The sequence below is a fragment of the Mauremys reevesii genome, linkage group 15, assembly GCF_016161935.1.
Source record: "Mauremys reevesii isolate NIE-2019 linkage group 15, ASM1616193v1, whole genome shotgun sequence".
NCBI classification, from domain to species: Eukaryota; Metazoa; Chordata; order Testudines; family Geoemydidae; genus Mauremys; species Mauremys reevesii.
In genome coordinates this window covers 20,125,574-20,144,716 of record NC_052637.1, presented here as the reverse complement: position 1 = coordinate 20,144,716, position 19,143 = coordinate 20,125,574, and the positions used below count along the sequence as shown (strand labels likewise).

General features: G+C 44.8%; 1 protein-coding gene across 11 annotated transcripts in view; it reads left to right on the top strand.

The window, feature by feature from the left end:
* The window catches only part of MYOCD (myocardin), an 89,449-nt gene that overhangs the window by 19,624 nt on the left and 50,682 nt on the right, over nucleotides 1-19,143 (top strand). For 10 of the 11 annotated variants that reach the window (XM_039502112.1, XM_039502111.1, XM_039502110.1 and 7 more), the window contains exon 2: nucleotides 13,903-13,968. In XM_039502112.1, coding sequence (XP_039358046.1) covers nucleotides 13,903-13,968 — 66 coding nt within the window. Of the gene's footprint in view, nucleotides 1-13,902; nucleotides 13,969-18,843; nucleotides 19,011-19,143 lie in introns of all 11 variants that reach the window. The other variant, XM_039502109.1, reaches the window with a different exon arrangement.

Here is a 19,143-nt window from a genome sequence, read left to right as displayed (position 1 = left end):
GAAGAGTTGGGTTTATTAGTCAGCTGGAACACAGCACTGGAAGTCCTTAGGTTAGCACAGAGAAATGAAGGTTAAAGCATAGCCCACGTCCATTATGGTTAGCCCAGAGTCCAGCCCAGCTGTAGTGAACCCCATGATCAGGCTCTGTCACTCTCTCAGTCTGATCTCCTTGGTCAGTTCCCAGGTGAGAGCCTAGGCATGGGCCTGGAGCACCCGTGGAAAAAAATAGTGGAGCTGATCAGCTCCTCCACCTCCTTCCCAGCACCTCCTGCCTGCTGATGATCAGCTGTTCAGTGGCATGCAGGAGGCGCTGGGGGGAGAAGGGGAGGAGCAGCGGCAGAAAAAGGCAGGGTGGGAAGAGGCGGGGTGGGGGTGGAGCCTTGGAGAAAGGGATGGAGTGGAGTCAGGGCCTGGGGCAAAGCAGGGGTCGAGCACCCCTGAGGAAATTAGAAAGTCAGCGCCTCTGAGTGAGAGCCCCAACATCTTCCAGCCTCCAACTCTAAAACTCCCCACCTCACACCTCTCCAGTCCTTTGTTCTAGAGCTGGGGAGGGGCAGGGGGTTGCCCCACTTCTCTGCTGAGAGGTGGGGAAATCCACCTCCCTCTGGGTTGTTGGTTGCTAGGTGTCAATATCCTAGACTGGTTTTGTCACCGTCTTCTTGGATTCTCCATGAATATGGGGTTGGCATTGGCCAGTCATTTCTAATGACCCATTCAGGGTCAGAAAGCCAGGTGACATTCCAACCTATGTCTCTTAGCCTGTCCTGTCTCTTAGCCTTTTTCTCCACACTGAGTAACCATGCACAGTGTAGGGGAAATTGAAGCACACACACACTTCATAAACATATTACAGAAAATTCCCACTTCATCACTTGGGGATTCCACAACTTTTCCTGGAAGCTTATTTCAGAGCTTAACTACCCTTATAGTTAGAAAGGGTTTCCTAATATCTAACCTAAATCCCCCTTGCTGCAGACTAAGTCCATTTCTTCTTCTCCTGACTTCAGTGGACATGGAGAACAGTTGGCCACCTTCCTCTTTGTAATAGCCCTTAACATATTTGAAGACTTATCTGATCCCCCTTCAGTCTTCTTTTCTCAAAATTAAACTTGCTCAGGTTTTTTTAATCTTTCATAAGCCAGGCTTTGTAAACCTTTTATCATGTTTGTTGCTCTCCTCTGGACTCCCTCTAATTTGTCCACATCTTCCCTAAAGTGTGGCACCCAGAACTGGACACAGTACTCCAGCTGAGGCCTCACCAGTGCCAAGTAGAGCAGGACAATTGCCTCCCATGTCTTACACATGACACTCCTGTTAATACACCCCAGAATGATCTTAGCCTTTGTGACAACTGCATCACATTGTTGGGTCATATTCAATTTGTGATCCACAATAACCCTCAGGTCCTTTTCAGCGGTACTACCGCCTTGCCAGTTATTCCCCATTTTGTAGGTGTGCATTTGATTTGTCCTTCCTAAGTGAAGTATTTTTCACTTCTCTTTATTGAATTTCATGTTGTTGAACTCAGACCAACTCTCCAATTTTCCAAGATCATTATGAATTTAAATCCTGTCCTCCAAAGTGCTTGCAAACCCCTCCCCGCATTTGGTGTCATCTGCAAATTTTATAAGCAGACTTTCCGTGCCTTATCCAACTCATTAATGAAAATATTGATAAAGTACTGATAGAAAAACAGTACTGAAGATAAACAGTCAAATGAGAAGGAGTCCCATTTAAGTATATCACATGAAGGCAGACAATGAAAAGTCGACAAATTTTATAAGTGCTTGTGTACAAATACTAGAAGGCTAAATACTAAGAAGTGTGAACTTGAGTGCCTGGTATTAAATTATGATATTGATATAATAGGCATCACAGAAACTTGATAGAACAATGATAATCAACAGGACATGGTAATACTGGGATATAAAATACATAAATAAGAATGATAGACTAAGCCATGATGGTGAGGGAGTCTGAAAGAAAGCATACAGTCAAATATAGAAAAACCTTAAATGACTCAAACTGTACCATAGAATCTCTATGGATAGAAATTCCATGACTGACTAGTAAGAGGATTGTAGCAGGAATATATTATCCATCACCTGACTACGATGATGATGATAGTGACTGTGCAATGCTCCGGGTATTAAAGAGGTTACAAAAATAGAAAACTCAATATTAATGGAGGATTTCAACTATCCCCATAGTAACTTGGTATTTGTCACCTTAGGATGAGATGCAGAAATAAAGTTGCTAGTCACCATTAATCACCTCTCCTTGGAACAACTAGTCATGCAACCCACAGGAGATGAGGCAATTCTAGATTTAGTCCTAAATGAAGCACAGCATCTGGTCCAAGAAGTGAATAACTCAGTAATAGTGACCATAATATAATTAAATGTAATATCCTGTGGGACATGGGGGTGTGACCAGGTTCTGGGGATAGATCACATTGAAAATGCCATGCTTAGGGTAGATTTCAAGAATCAGGGCAGACAATTCCCCAAAACTGGTTGTTTATTCTATAATTAGATTCACCATACCAGAATCAAAGGGGCTTCTGCAGCACCACGCGGGTTAACCAGAAGCCAAACACATTCCAGCCCTTGGCTCCCATACAGAAAAACAGGTTTAATATAGTGAGAGGTTATGGAAAACCCAATTTACCCATATGTGATGTTCCGCTAATCCTAAAGGATCAGACACTTACCCTCAGGTCAATATGTATCTCAGATCTTACCCAAATATCATGCTGTCAGCCAATCCTTCGTAAACTAACAAAGAAAAGAAAAGAAGAGTTATTGTATGTATATGATTCTTTAACCATTCAAGTGATTTTCAGTGTTCATAGATCACAATCATAACAGTGATGGACTAGACTGCTAGTTTACATACGTCTCTCTTGTAACTTCCAAAAGCTTGGAAGGTCCTCAGCAATGTTCCCTCTAATTTTTTCCATCCATGTGCAGAATAAATTTTGTTATGTGCACCAAAGTAATGTGCGGATGTGCGCCACCAGTAGAAACAAAAAACCTAGATACAACGTATGCTTCTAAAAAGTTACCATAGGGATAATTACTCCAGCCAGGACAGATTAGGCATTTTAGAACTCACTACTCAAAGAATTAAATTTAAGTGTAAGAGAGAAATAAAGGCATAGAACAGTCCAGAAATTAAAATAACACACTTTGAAAGAATAAAATTACAGGAAGTACCAAGAAGTAAAAACAATAATACAATTATGTATTGGGAGGTGAGTGTGAATGACTGTGTGTGTGGAGGAGAGACGCAGAGACTGTGTGTGTGTGTGTGTGTGTGTGTGTGTGTGTGTGTGTGTGTGTGTGTGTGTGTGTGTGTGTGTGTGTGTGTGTGTGTGTGTGTGTGTGTGTGTGAGCGAGCTAGCTAGCTACTGGGGAAATTTCTGAGGGACGCCGTGCACTGTCCCTTTAAGGCACTCACTCCCCGTCTGGAAGGCTCGTTCAGAATCCCTGTCCCCCCTCCCCTGCTCTTTGGAAATGGGGACAGAGGCGGGGGGAGGGGGACACCCTGACATCAGCACCGTCTCCCACCTGCTCTGCACACCCAGCAGGAGAGTCCCAGGAGCAGCTGCAGGAGCAATGTGGCTGCAAAGCAGCGGGAGGAGGGGCACCTGAACATACACTGCCGGATGTATGCGGTTCTGCTAGTCAAGTGCATGGCACTTGAATCCCTCCTGGGCGGCAGCCTGACCATGCAGATTAGAGGGAACACAGGTCCTCAGGCCATAGTTCAAAATACTCCTGTTAGTTGTAAATCCACAGTCCAGAGAATTGGAGCAGGAATGAGGCAAAATGGAGATGTCTCAGTTGTAGGGTGACCATATTTTCCAAAGGGGAAATGGGACACTGCGCAGCAAGAGCAAATGGGACAAATACCCACTTTTGCCAAAAAAGTTGGACAGCCAGGACAGGGCTTAAAACAGGGAATGTTCCAGTCAAAGTGGGATGTATGGTCACCCGACTCACGTGTCTTTTATATCCTCTGCCATGTGCATGGAAAGTTACTGTCCCAAACAAAGCCCATAGCCCCTGTGTATGGAAAGTTACTGACAAAGATGGAGTCCAAGGTCACATGTCCACATCAGATGCCCCTACATGGTTTGCTGAATCACGGGTGGTGGTCACTGGCTCCTCGCTATCTGCGGCATCCCCAGCAAAGGCCTACTGGATGGGATGAGATTCTTCAGTGGCCCACTGTGTGATTGGAGTGTCCTTAATAGGCCATCAATACATAGCTGGCTAGCCCTGATGTAAATCTATCTGGGGGCGTCACTGAGGGATACAACACGTGTTTGAGATACAAATACATAGCCAATACTCAGAACTTCAGATACAAAGATGATACAAACATATAAACAGGATAATCATATCTAGCAATTCAGAATTTTTTCTATTGATACCTTATATGACACACTTTGTACAAGATTTATGGTAATAACAGTGCTATAAATGATCACCTTTCTTATACACAGCATCACACCCCCAACACAAAATTGATGCAGAAAGGGGTGTCCAAGACACTGATGAATTCATCCTAGAAAATTTCCATTCTTGGCAATGCATCATTACAGCTTCCAATCCAATATTAGAAGTATTAGTGTGTAACAGAAATGGTTTATCATAATCCTGTCTGACTAAAACAAGCTCTCTCTTTGTAAGGTTCATCATGGGAGTAACAATGTTACTGCATCCTTTTACAAATCTATTGCAGTATTTGGCTATTCAATTAAAGGATTTCTTCAGCTTTTGTAATACAGTCACTAAATTTTTCATGTGACCTTGGCAGGCGTTCATGAAAGTTATCCATACAAGGTCTGGCAAATGTTTATAACCCATTTAACATCAACTCAATGTAGATATTAGTGTTCTCCATAGTGTAGGTGTCTTGGCATTTAGCCATGAAAGCAATGAGATGGCGTGCCTCAGTTTCCCTTTTCATACAGCAGTTCAAGTTTGTAAAGGCTTTTCTGCTGTGATAAGTTCTAAGATTGCTTACAGGTATCAGCTGCAAATTATCACTACCATAAGGCTTTTTAACAAGTAGGGTGTTCTTATTCAGTGAAACAGCATAATCATAAGGGTTTTTAACACAGAGTGTGTTCTCATGTACCATTCATAAGAACATAAGAATGGCCATACTGGGTCAGACCAAAGGTCTATCTAGCCCAGTATCCTTTCTTCGGTCAGTGACCAATGCCAGGTGCCCCAGAGGGAATGAACAGAGCGGGAAGTCATCAAGTGATCCATCCCCTGTCACCCATTCCCAGCTTCTGGCAAACAGAGCCTAGGGACACCTTCCCTGCCCATCCTGCCTAATAGCCATTGATAAACCTAATTTCCATGAATTTATCTAGTTATTTTTTAACGCTTTTATAGTCTTGGCCTTCCTAACATCCTCTGGCAAAGAGTTCCACAGGTTGACTGTGCGTTGTGTGAAGAAATACCCGCTTTTTTTCTTTTAAACCTGCTGCCTCTTAATATCATTTGGTGACCCCTAGGTTTTGTGTTATGAGAAGGAGTAAATAACACTTCCTTATTTACTTTCTCCACACCAGTCATGATTTTATAGACCTCTATCATAACCCCCCTTAGTCATCTCTTCTCCAAGCTGAAAAGTCCCAATCTTATTAATCTCTCCTCATATAGAAGCTGTTCCATACGCCTAATAATTTTGTTGCCCTTTTCTGAACCTTTTCTAATTCCAATATGTCTTTTTTGAGATGGGGCGACCACATCTGCATGCAGTATTCAAGATGTGGGCTTACCACCAACGGCTTTTCCCAAAGGTTATACACATTGTAAATTTTTTACATAATTTAACATCAACATTAAATTTCTCCCAATGTTTATCATTGACATTAACACCAAATCTATCACAAGTGGGCATTTACAAGTATCTTTGTCATACCACACCTTTTGCTTTGACAGTTTGTCTCTGAGGACAGTTTGTTCAATACCCTTTTTGAACTTTTGTATCTAGTTAGTCATTAGATTCTCCTTCACGTCAGTGTTTTCCTTAGCATAGGCTTTTAGCTCAGTTGTATCTTGCGGGGGGTTGGTATTTCAGGGTTTGGTGAGGTAATAATGTAAGGGAATTTTGCCTTCTTAGGGTTAATTTGTCTTTTTCACCTTCAAGAACAATTCTTACGCCACCTCCCTTTCCTGGAGGGTTGAAATCTGAGCTTTTTGGTTAAAAGAATCTACTTGCTGATTAAGTGTCCTTTCCAAGCAGCTCAATTTGCATAGACACGGGCACTACTCTGTTTGTTGGTTTTCAAATTATTAGCCACTACCAATTCAAACCCACTGGTCTTAAAGAGACACAGTCAATTTTCACTAACATGTCAGAACAAAAGTGCTCTTGACTTTCAACTACCAATTTCTGCTTCCACATGAAATCAGATGTGCATGAGCCACTGAGCAACTACGGGACATACTCAAAGGATCCTGGGATGGCTGCTTTGCTTCAAAAGCACAGTAATCTAGCCTCCCCTCTGAACCTGAAATATAGGCTGCATGTCTGGATGGACAGATGTTGAGGCATTGGTTTTCACTGCAGAGCTCATGAGGGGAATTCCCACAACTGAACCATTGTTTTTAGGTGACAAATCTGAGGAACTGTCCCAGATTGAAGTATCAATAGAGGAGATTTTGGAACAAATCAATAAATTAAGCCAGGACTAGATGGTATTCACCCAAGAGTTCTGAAGGAACTCATATATAAAATTACACTACGACTAGCTGTGGTATGTAACCTATCAGACTCTGTACCAGATGAGTGGGGATAGCTAATGCAATGCCAATTTTTTTAAAGGGCTCCAGAGGCGATCCTGGCAATTACAGGCCAGTAAGCATAACTTCAGTAACAGGCAAATTGGTTGAAACTGTAGTAAGGAACAGAATTATCAGACACATAGATAGACATGATTTGTTGGGATGAGTCAACATGGCTTTTGTAGAGGGAAATCATGCCTCACCAATCTCTTAGACTTCTTTGAGGAGGTCAGCAAGCATGTGGACATGGGTGATCCAGTGGATATAGTGTACTTGGACTTTCAGAAAGCCTTTGACAAGGTCCCTCACCAAAGATTCTTAAGCAAAGTAAGAAGTCATGGGATAAGAGGAAGGTGTGACATTCCCCTCTGGTGTTATCTGGACCAGTGATCTGCTAGGTCACTCCAATCCTCGACTCTGGGAGCCAGCCTTACCCTCTTCTGCTGTGAGAACCCCCACTCCTGGGTTGTTCCCGTACAGCCTCTAGCATGTAAGCTGCTCCTTGGATTGTGCAACCGAATGACACTAGCCAATATCTCCGGTCCCAGACATAACCCTAGGAACCTTTGACTTGCAGTGTCCAGTTATGCCCACTGGACACTGCAAGCTTATATGAGTTCATCAATTTAACAAAGAAATTGATCTGTACCAGGCTTGTTATCCCAAGGGTGTCTCTGACATGCTTCAAACCAAACGCACTGCTTTAGGTAGAATAAACAAACAGATTTGTTAACTATAAAGATAGATTTTAAATGATTATAAGTCAAAGCACAACAAGTCAGATTTGGTCAAATGAAATAAAAGCAAAATGCATTCTAATCTGATCTTAACACTTTCAGTGCCCTTACAAACTTAGATGCTTCTCACCACAGGCTGGTCTGGTTTCCCTTCAGCCAGGCTCTCCCCTTTGATCAGCGCTTCAATCGCTTGGCAGTGGTGTCTGTAGATGGAGGTGGAAGAAAGAGAGAGAGCATGGCAAACTTCTCCTCCCCCCCCCGAGTCAAGTGAGCATTACCTCATCATAGTCCCAAACTGGCCAAGGGAAGGGGTGTAACTCACTCAAGAGTCCAACCGATCCTTTCTTGCTGCCTATGCCAGTCTCCTTTGTTCCTGTGAGGCTGGGCTGGGCTTGTCCCATACGTGCCCTCATGAGATATGAACTGCTCCTCTGTTCCTGGAGAGTTTTGCCAGGGCTTCTTTGAAGCCATGAGGACACATTTTCAGCCTCATAACTATATACATGAAATTACAACCTATAACATTACTATAACAACAATGCTCAGTGCATTATGAGCCTTCCGAAGACATGACAAACTTTGCATTGGATACCACACAATCATATTATAAGGATGAACATGGGGGTTCAGGGGGTTCCCCCAAGATACAGAGTGTCACAGAAGATCGTCTCATGGAGCAGTAACTGGTTGAAAGATAGGAAACAAAAGGTAGGAATAAATGGCCAGTTTTCAGAATGGAGAGAAGTAGTGGAGTCCCCTAAGGATCTGTACTGGGGGATCTGTGCTGTTCATCATATTCATAAATTATCTGGAAAAGGGGGTAAACAGTGAGGTGGCAAAGTTTTTAGATAATACTAAAGTACTCAAGATACTTAAGTCCAAAGCAGATTGTGAAGAGCTACAAAGGGATCTCACAGAACTGGGTGACTGGGCAAAAAAATGGCAGATGAAATTCAGTGTTGAAAAGGCATAACATAATCCCAACTATACATACAAAAGGAAGGGATTTAAATTAGCTGTTACCAATCAAGAAAGATCTTGGAGTTACTGTGGACAGTTTTCTGAAAACATCTGATCAATATTCAGCAGCAGTCAAAAAAAACCAAGAGAATGTTAGGAACCATTAGGAAAGAGGTAGATAATAAGACAGTAAATATCATAAAACCACTATATAAATCTATGGTACACCTGCACCTTGAATACTGTGTGCAGTTCTGGTCACCCCATATCAAAAAGATATATTAGAATTAGAAAAGGTATGGGGTGGAATCATTAGGGGTACGAAAAAGCTTCCATGTGAGAAGAGATTAAAAAGACTGGGACTGTTCATCTTAGAAAAGGGATGACTTGGGGGGGATATAATTGCAGTTTATAAAATCATGAATAGTGTGGAGAAAGTGAATAAATGTTATTTATCCCTTTCCATAACACGAGAACCAGGGGTCATCCAATGAAACTAACAGGCAGCAGGTTTAAAACAAAGAAAAGGCAGTACTTCTTCACAAAATGCACAGTCAACCTGTAAAACTTGTTGCCAGGGGATGTTGTGAAGGCCAAAAGTATAACTGGGTTCAAAACAAATTAGAGAAATTCATGGAGGACAGGTCCATCAATGGCCATTAGCCAAAATGATCAGGGATGCAACCCCATGCTCTGGATGTCCCTTAGCCTCCGACTGCCAGATGCTGGGACTGGATGACAGAGAACGGATTATTCAATAATTGCTTTGTACTTTTCATTCCCTCTGAAGCACCTGATCCTGGCCACTGTTGGAAGACAGGATACTGGTCTAGGTGGATCATTGGTCTGATCCAGTATAGCCATTCATATGTTCTTATGTTTTTATACTGAATAGTACCAGACCCAGAACTGACCCCTGCTAGATATGCCCTCCCAGTTTGACAGCGAACCATTGATAAATACTTTTTCTGTAGTCTTTCAATTAGTTGTGCACCCATCTTATAGTAATTTCATCTAGACCACATTTCCCTAGTTTTCTTATGAGAATGTCATGTGGGACTGTTCCTAAAGCCTTACTAAAATCAAGATATCCCATCTACTGCTCCTCCCCATTCCCCACCCCATCCACTAGGCCATTAAACTGTCAAACAAGGAAATTAGGTTGGTCTGGCATAATTTGTTCTTGAAAAAAACATGCTGGCTTTTACTTATCACCCTATTATCCTCTAGGTGCTTACAGATTGATTGTTGAATCATTTGTTCCAGGATCTTTCCAGGTATTGAAGTTAGGTTGACTGGTCTATAATTCTCCATGTCCTCTTTCTTGCCCTTTTTAAAGATCAGTCCCATGTTTGGCCTTCTCCAGTCCTCTGGGACTTCACCCATCCTCCATGAGTTCTCAAAGATGATTGCTTCAGATACTTCCTTAAGTACTCTAGGGTGAGTTTCATCAGGCCCAGCCAACTTGAATACCTTCAGCTTATATAAATATTCTTTAACCTGTTCTTTCCCTGTTTTGGCTTGCATTCCTTCCCCCTTGTTGTTAATATTAGGTTTGTTGGTATCTGGTCCCCATTAACCTTTTTAGTGAAAACCGAAGCAAAATGGGCATTAAACACCTCAGCTTTCTTGATATCAGTTGTTAGCTCTCCTTCTTGCTAAGTAGAGGACCTACATTTTCCTTCATCTTTCTCTTGCTCCTATTATATTTAAAGAACCTCTTCTTATTGCCCTTATGTCTCTGGCTAGATGTAAATCATTGTGTATCTTAGCACTGGAACAAGTTAGCTAGGAAGGTGGTGGAATCTCCTTCCTTAGAAGTTTTTAAGGTAAGGCTTGACAAAGCCCTGGCTGGGATGATTTAGTTGGGGATTGGTCCTACTTTGAGCAGGGGGCTGGACTGGAGGTCCTGAGGTCCCTTCCAACCCTGATAGGCTAATAATAGAATCATAGAATTTCTGCTTTGTCCCTACACACTTGTACTATTCTTTTGTACTCCTTCTTAGCAATTATCCATGTTTCCATTTTCTGTAGGATTCCTTTCTGATAATCTGACCATTAAAGACCTCCCGAAGGAGCCATATTGGCCTCTTCTTTCCTGCTCATCAGGATAGTTTGTAGTTGTGTCTTTACTATTGTCTCCTTGAACAACTACTAGCTCTCCTGATCTCCTGTTTTCCTTAGATGTTCTGCCCAGGGGATCTTATCGATCATTACTTTGAGTCTGCTAAAGTCTTGGGGTGCTCAGGCTGGGGGTTCTGTTCTGGCTAGAGACCTATGAAAATAGCGGATTTTTTTTTTTAGAAAATTCACAGCAGTATCCCGGGTAAAGTATCAAATATCACAGAATATGCACATAATGCAGTTGGGGAAAGGTCACTGCTACAATCCTTTGCATAAAACTAGTCTCTGAGTCCCCCCAAACTAATCCTCTAACATGATGCTGCCACATGTGACAAGCTGCACTGAGCATGAGACCTGCACACATGGATGCCTGCTTCCACCTCCCCGCTGAGGCCACAGCTGCTCATGGTCCGAGTGGCAGCAGCAGAGCTTGCTACTGTGCCTCTTTCTTCCCCACAGCCACAACTTAAAATGGCAGACAGAAGGACTGCAACAAGATCACATGACCCTGGTCTCCTCATTTTGTTTTGATTTTGTAAAAGTATTGGCTGCTACTCTGAAACCTGGAAAAATTGTGGTATTGGGCTAATTTTACAATTTCCATGCAGTTCATGAAATTGTGATTTTCACAAGGCCTTGTCTATGGGCTCATCTCTAGTCAGGAGAGGAGTATGCCATTATGTTATGTCCATGGAAACACACGTATCCCTGCTAAAATCTCTAATGCGGTGCTTAATTTGTGTCAGGGCTTGCCAGGGCTGAGCCCCCCACCCCTTGGCTTGGCAGTTCATAGCCCAGCACCTCTGGGCTTGCTGCATCAGTGATGAATGTATAAAACTGCTTGAGCCCTGGCACTTTGAGCCCTGGCCTCTTTCATTACAAATTAAGCACTGCTCTAGCTACTGAATTTCTCCTAATGGAGAAAAATGTTGAACACTCAGTATTCTGACCTCCATGCAATGAAATAGAAAGGAGAGCAATCCACACTGTTTCCTTTTTCTTTTAATTACATTTCTTTGAAAAACTGCATGATAAATAATCAAAAGAGAGAGGGTGTCAAATCTATTACTATAGCCAGTGTGACTGCAGTAGTAAGAGAATACACACTCTACCATGCAGTGCCACACAGACACAGTATACTATAACATAGGATCTACTATAAGGAGTCTGGAGGAGCCTCTCTCAGCGTATTGTAACTATCAACAGGGAGTTGGCACATCTGCTTTCATTGTCACAGAGAAGCCAAGGTCTGCGGTGTTCAGTGGCTGGTTCCCATCTGCCAGAGCTTTTGTTCCAAGAAGAAGTGATACTAGCGATTGACATTTTATCTAAGTAGGCACTTCTTACATGTACGGAGCTAACCTCTCCTAACTGCGTTATCTAGAGCCCCCCCAGCAAACAGAGCCACATGGCACCCAGGGCAAAACATCATGGAAAAAGAAATCATGCAGCTAAAGCCCCATGAGGGTGAGTGTGGCGAGGGTTGTATTCACCTCTAAGGGAGGGGTTAGCAGCAGCACAGTGCCACATGGAGCTTCAGGGTTTCTGAGGTGCTTCCACCATCAATCTAAGGCCAAATCCCAGATCGCAAGTATGACCAGCTGTGTGAGTTGAGCTTGCAATCCCTTGGGATAGTCCTGGGGCCATTCCAGTGCCATGAAATCTTGAGGTGATTCAGGCAAAAGGTCATCTCTGTGAACACTGAAATAGCCAAGCACCATCAGCCTACAGAGCTCCAATGCCACTGAAACAAGAAATTCCAGCCACCCCAGAATGGCCCGTGCTGGGCAGCAGGGCAGGCGATGCACTAGGACTAGCCCCAGCTCCCTCCCAGCCAGATGGACACACTGTGTTAGATCTAGGCTTGGGGTTGGAGACCTGCATTTTAGGTTGGTTGAGAGAGCACAGCTACAGCTTGGCTGTCCCCTTTGGCCCATGTTGGGCTGAGCACTTGGCTGGCATCAACTGGACCAAGACTGGCTCAGCAGCAGCTTCCAGCCAGGTTTCAGTAACACCTAATAGATGTTTTGATGCTACTGGCCTTGTGATAGACAACATGAACTGAAGGACAGGCTCCATCTCCCATGTGTACAGCAGGTGAGACCAAAGTCCTCCACCCTGCTGACTCCCACCCCTGCTCACTCACACGGGGTCAAGGACTCAGACCTCCACAGTTCTCAGTCGCCACATGCCCAACGTATAGCAATCCTGTGCTGCTTCATGGCCACCATATGGTGCCTATCATGAGGGCACTGACACAGGTGCCAAAATAATGACTTCTAGGCAGGCCAGAGGGCTGTCTGCACCCTCCATGCCAACAAAGCCTAGCCCCCTCATAATCCTCCTCTCCATCTGCCCCTGCCCCCAGTAGCAATATGGGGCTCTCACATATCCCACCTGCAGCACAGCAGCCAGAAAGAACCCATGTTATTTAGGTCCCACGTTTCCGGAGGAGGTTCGGTGTGGCTGAAAGCTCTCACATCGCTCCAGGAATTGCTGTGCACTTTGGTTTCATTCTGGGTTTTTTGGTTTCCCTGGAGCAGCACGTCCCAAACTATTGACCGCTGAGCCACCTTTGGAAAATGAAACCAATCACACCCCATGCAAGGCCTCCATGGGCGCTTAAAAGTCTCCCCTTCTTAATGGATGCTGCCTTTGTGTCCCCCGGCCAGTCCTTGACACGCCTCCAGCATGCCCTGCGCTATGGGAAGCACGAGGACAGACCCTTTCAGACATGCTGTGATGGGCAGTGAAATAGCCAGCAATGGTGACATTACAAAGTCCTGTATAATGAGCCAACCCCATCTTACTGAATGGGGCAGCTCAGAGTGTTTCAGGTTCTCTGCAGCCTTGAGCATCTTTTACCTTTGTTGCCCATTTGGAAGGTTCTGTCAAGCTGTGGTGCTCTTTTTAAATGAAATTTGAGACTCTGGAGAACAGTTAAGAGGCTCTGTCTGTGTCCTCTCTCACCTGCTGATCCTTCTGCCCCCCAGTTCAGGAACGCTGCCCTACAGATATTGAATAAAACAGGATCACAGCGATGCCTCAGCACCTGCTTTGCAGGGCCTCCCTTACTATTTTTCAGGAACACCCCTCCCCTTACGGGAATTCCTCTCTCCTCCTTGTGTTAAGGGCAAGACTGTCTTTCATCCTCAGTGACAGAAAGGTGTTGGGCGTGTTGCTGAAAGCTCTCCGGGGCCATTCGCAGAAAGTTACTTGCTTCAGAAAAAAGTTTGCATCTCTTCCTGACACTCTTTCTCTAACAGTTTTACAGTTACGGCTTCAGCAGAGAAGAACCCGTGAGCAGCTGGCAGACCAGGGCATCATGCCACGTGAGTACCTCACCTGCCACTCTCTGGGACACATGCATCACAGAGCTAGAGCACAGCCGCCAGTACTTCCTGCAGATGTAGCATTAGCCTCCTGATGCTTATAGGTAGCTGCTCTCTGGCACCCTCCACGTGGCTGGGTTTCACTCTCACCCCTGGTTGGGGAGTTGGGCTCTGGGGAGGACCCCGCTACCTCCACGCTGCTCTAGCTAGCATGTGAGCACTATGTTTGGATATCTATCATATGGGTAATAATGCAGAGGCCTCCTATGGATGTCAGTGGAGCTGCCCCGATTTACACCGGCTGAGGATCTGGCCTGCTAGCCATCATCCTTAGTAGAGTTTCAGTCCCACTCTCTTGTACATTGCAGGTCACCCTCCTGTTCTGTTCAAAATCTCCATTGTAGGTTAGCGCAGGTCTGTCTGGGCCAACAGTTCACTTCATGGTCAGAGCAGGAGTCTGATAACACATTTGAACCTGAAAAGCGCCAGGTCTCCTGAGGTGCTCATCACCTGGTAGGTTCAGGCCCAGAGGCAGGGAACAGGCTGCCGGGAGCTGTCTGGGATTTTCTGCTGGAATGAATTTCCCTGGAAAGAGGCGAGGGGGTGATAGTGTTGAAGATTTTTTTCCACATCTCAAGCGGTCTGTGGCCTGGTGGTGGCCGGAGTCTCCCCGTCACAGGGCAGTGACATGCAGTCAAGCTGAACAGCTTGCTGTTTTATTTTAAAAGGCAGGAGTCAATAAAAACAATGACCTAGTTTCCCCACCCCCTGGCACAGCCCCTGAGTCAGCAGGGACTGTGCTACTTGGTGGGATTCATACCCAGCCCTTTCCCCAGGCACAGCCATTACTCCCCAGCAGGTGTCTAGCTAGGGGCCAGCTGACAGCCATGCTGAGTCAGTGCATCTCCTGGGGGCCACACCTGCTCTGCATCCCCTGCCCCTGGATGAGTGGAGCACTTGTGCTTTGCCCTGCTCAGATCCCCCTACCTCCTAAGCAGATTTCTCTCACCAAGGCTCTGCAGCCGCTAGTTCAGTTGGTGGGATCCAGCCCAGCCCAGCACTCGCTATAGCCCCATGTTTCAGAAAGCCAAAGCCAAAGCCAAAGCCAAACCCAACAGCACTGTGCTAGCATATGAGAGCCAGGAAAGGCAAGAATGAAACTGGTCTACCTGCTGCACCTGCACTGCCCAGCTGCATGAAGCCAGCAAGTGGCAACAATGGAGCCAGTCAGCTAAATCTCAGACCTCCCTTCTGCCTTGTTAACTGACACATTTCATCCTAGTCTAGAACAGCCCTCCATGTACAGAAGCTATAATGCTAGCAGTAACCCAGGTCAAGCATTTGTCCCTATACAATTTGTCTCCTGTGACAAAGTTCCTCCTCTGCCTTGGTGGGTCTTGCACTTATTGGCAGATTTGCTCACCTCAGTGATCTTCCCCTCTGGTGGAACCCACAGTCTGGGTCAACTCCTCCTGTGTCTGATCAGGAGTTGGGAGGTTTGGGGGGAACCTGGGCCTGTCCTCTACTCCGGGTTCCAGCCCAGGGCCCTGTGGATTGCAGCTGTCTATAGTGCCTCCTGTAACAGCTGCAGGACAGCTACAACTCCCTGGGCTACTTCTCCATGGCCTCCTCCAAACACCTTCTTTATCCTCACCACAGGTTCTTCCTCCTGGTGTCTGATAACGCTTGTACTCCTTAGTCCTCCAGCAGCACTCCCACTCGGCTCCTTGTGCCTCTTGCTCCCAGCTCCTCCCCCCTGAAGTGAGCTCCTTTTTAAACCCAGGTGCCCTGATTAGCCTGCCTTGATTGGCTGCAGGTGTTCTAATCAGCCTGTCTGCCTTAATTGGTTCTAGCAGGTTCCTGATTACTCTAGTGCAGCCCCTGCTCTGGTCACTCAGGGAACAGAAAACTACTCATCCAGTGACCAGTATATTTGCCCTCGACCAGATTCCTGTACCCCACTGGTATGGGTCTGTCACACTCCTCACTGCCCCTTTAGAATAATTGCAAAGGACTGCAAATTTGCAAGACCAAATACACTTCTTACTTGCTTCTTTCTTTCTCTGTTATTGGCTATTGTGCTTTATAATATGGACTTCCTTGAGGACTGTGCTGTTCAAACAACTTTTAAACCCAAACAGAGGATAGCAGTATGGTCTCTGCTCTCCAGTAACAAGACATTTCAGTAACCGTATGTCTGTAGTATTCCATTCAATACTTGGATTATCTCTCCCACCATCTTTCTAATTCTCTTGCTTTCATGAGTCTGTAATCGGTGTTAGCAGTAAAAGGCTAATCAGTGTAGTACTACCACCCTCAAGCATGCAAAAATCATGAGTCGGGCCCCAAATCATGAGATTGTCATATAAATCATGAGATTTTAAAACAGAATAAATGTTGAGTTCTTTTGATTTGCATTCTGGGTTTTGAGCCTGTTGGGTTCATACTTTCAAGCTTTTCTCTGCAACCAGGAAGTCTAGACATTTTTATTTTTTTATTTTTAATGTAAATTGAAATTTTTATGTAAATCCAAGAGCCTGGGGCTTTAAAAAAGAACACCAGATATTGTCAGACTTGTGATAGAATTGCAAGAGCTGGTGATAGCATCAGATTTCTGTGCCACCTCTAACATCTCCTGTTAGATGACTGGCCCACATTTTCAAAGGGGCACACTCAAGATGAGCATGCAGAGTGTCCCACTGCATGTGCATAAACTGGAGTTCTTGAACGTAAAGGTCTGTGCAGTTGGAAAGCCCCCAATGGTGTGAGTACATGGGGCACATGTACTTTTAGAAATGGGGACCTAGTGCTTTCTAAAGAATTCCTGCATTGCACACGGCGCAGAAACGCACAGCAGAGGCACTGGCACTAGTGAAGAAACCTCAAAGGCCTTTTCCTGTTGCTTACAGCTTTGCCACACTCTCACCTTTTGGGCTGGCATTTTGCAGGCCTCTGTCCAAGGGGGCCATGTGGGGAGAGACTAGGCACAAATGGTTCATTCGTTTTTGAGAATGAAGACAATAAAATACTCTTTTGCCATTATACAAATGTGCACATTTCTTAACAGCATTATCATGTCACAAGGAAGGATAGAAACTAGACATCTGACAGAGAGATTGTTGCTGCATCTCACAGATGCCTTTCAATAGTCCAGCTCGCAGAGGGTTTGTGCACGCACAGTCAATGTGTCCTAACAACAAGGGTCTGTTCCTAATGGTGTCCCCATGTTTTGCTGCTACTAAGCATACGTATGTAAGCTGAGTTCTTGAAGGTGCACATCGACTGGAACCTCATTCCATACACTGAGGTGAGTATGGAATGAGGTGGGGTTGCTTTAATGCACAAAGTGTGCAGTCTACAATATATCAAAAAGAGCTGTTCTGTAAACCTGGGTGTCATGATTTTAAAGTTTGAGATCCCAAAAGTCACCAGGGCTGGATCTGGTTGTTTTATACAGTATATTAGAAAGCTACTCTGTGAGATACAGCAGCCTTAAGGAGTCACAAGATATCAGCCCTTAATCATGAAACTGGTCCAAGAGTGGGACACTGTCAGTCCTGGATTTTGGACAAGGGTCATTTAAAATCCCTCTGCCAGATTTTCTGCTAGTGTAATTCTGTTGCAAAGAATTTAGCCTCCTCTTTAAAACTGATCCATTTCTAGATTTCCACCCACAGAGGACAGAGAGACAGATTAATATTCACAGTAATAGAAAATCAGTGGGTAAAAGTGTTGAGCAATCCCTTCTGGATACTAATGAGTTATGAATGTTCTCAACAGCACTTGGAGGTGCTGAACACTACAATGTTCTGTAACCATTTACTGAAAGATCATTAAAGTGAAAGCCTCAAACAAATAATACAGAACACACCAAGCTGAAGCATCTTAGCTAGTGTGCAGCAGGAGTGTCCCATGTGGCCTCAACGGTGGGAACAACCCGATGCTGTGAAAGGTCAGTCTGTGATCAGTTCCAAATGGAATAGCTAAAGCAGTCAGGGTCGCAAAGACAAAGACCAGCCTTGCACAGCCTATGGGGTAGACTGTGACTGAAGAGAGAGGAAGGCTTTGCAGACATGCCCCTCTCCTCCCCCCGGAGAGATGGGTGACTGTCTCAGGTGAGAAGGGCACAAACTCCAATCTCAACCTCGCTCAGCTAATGGAGTCACACAGGGTAGAACTTGTGAAAGTAAGCAGAGAATCAGGCTCAGTGAAGTCAATGGAGGAACTCTGGATTCACAATAAAGTAACTGAGCCAAACGTGCCCCGTTAGTGAACAGGAGGACCAAAACAACGGGATATGTTATTGAACGTCTCATCCAGATGCAATTTTATTGGCTTGATGAAAATGTTTCATGCCTGGTTTACGGGGCAAATTCACTCTGTGGAACTGCTGGGAAGCATTTGCCATAAAGTCAGGAGTATCACTAACTGTCTACATTTCATGATCCACAAAGGGGCAGATTGTGTGGGTATTTGCCCAAACAAGGAAGAGTGTGCAAGAAGTCTTTCCCTAGCAACCCTACGCAGGGGTCAGCCACAATCTGCAAAATGGGAAGGCTGGGCTGGAAGAAGCCATTCACTGCACCTGGTGGTGGACCAGCTGCTGCTACAGAGATTGATTCTCAAGATCCCCAGTAGAATTCTGGCCTAATTCATGCTGGGCTCAGGCTACACAGAGGCTCCTCCTCATCCTCCCAAACACAGGGCTGTGCCTTAAAGGCAAAATCTGTCCTAAAATTGGCATGTCAAGTGCAGCAGCTTTGTCCATTTTCTGCAAAGGCACCTGCACTTCCAAACTGGTGAATCCCATCACAGATCTATCCTGATGTGTTGTTTGAAGAACCGATGCTAGCAATACCTTTATTTGTTTTGCAGACTAATACAAGCTGCAGCATCCACATAATTCCTCCAAAATCTTGGTAAATGACTAAATTCTGCAACACTTTCATTACGAATAGCATGAAATGAAGTTTGACCTGGTCAATTCCTGCCCACAGAAACCTCATAACACTAGGACTTCGTAGTGAACTGGGCTATCAAAAGTAACGTCCCTTACTTACTTCATTGTGGTGTTTTTTTTTTGTGCACTCATTTTATTTTGCTTTTGACTAAAACAGCTGTCACCATCCTCGTGGCTGCTCACCAAAGCACGGCACAATCATACAAGCATGTCTG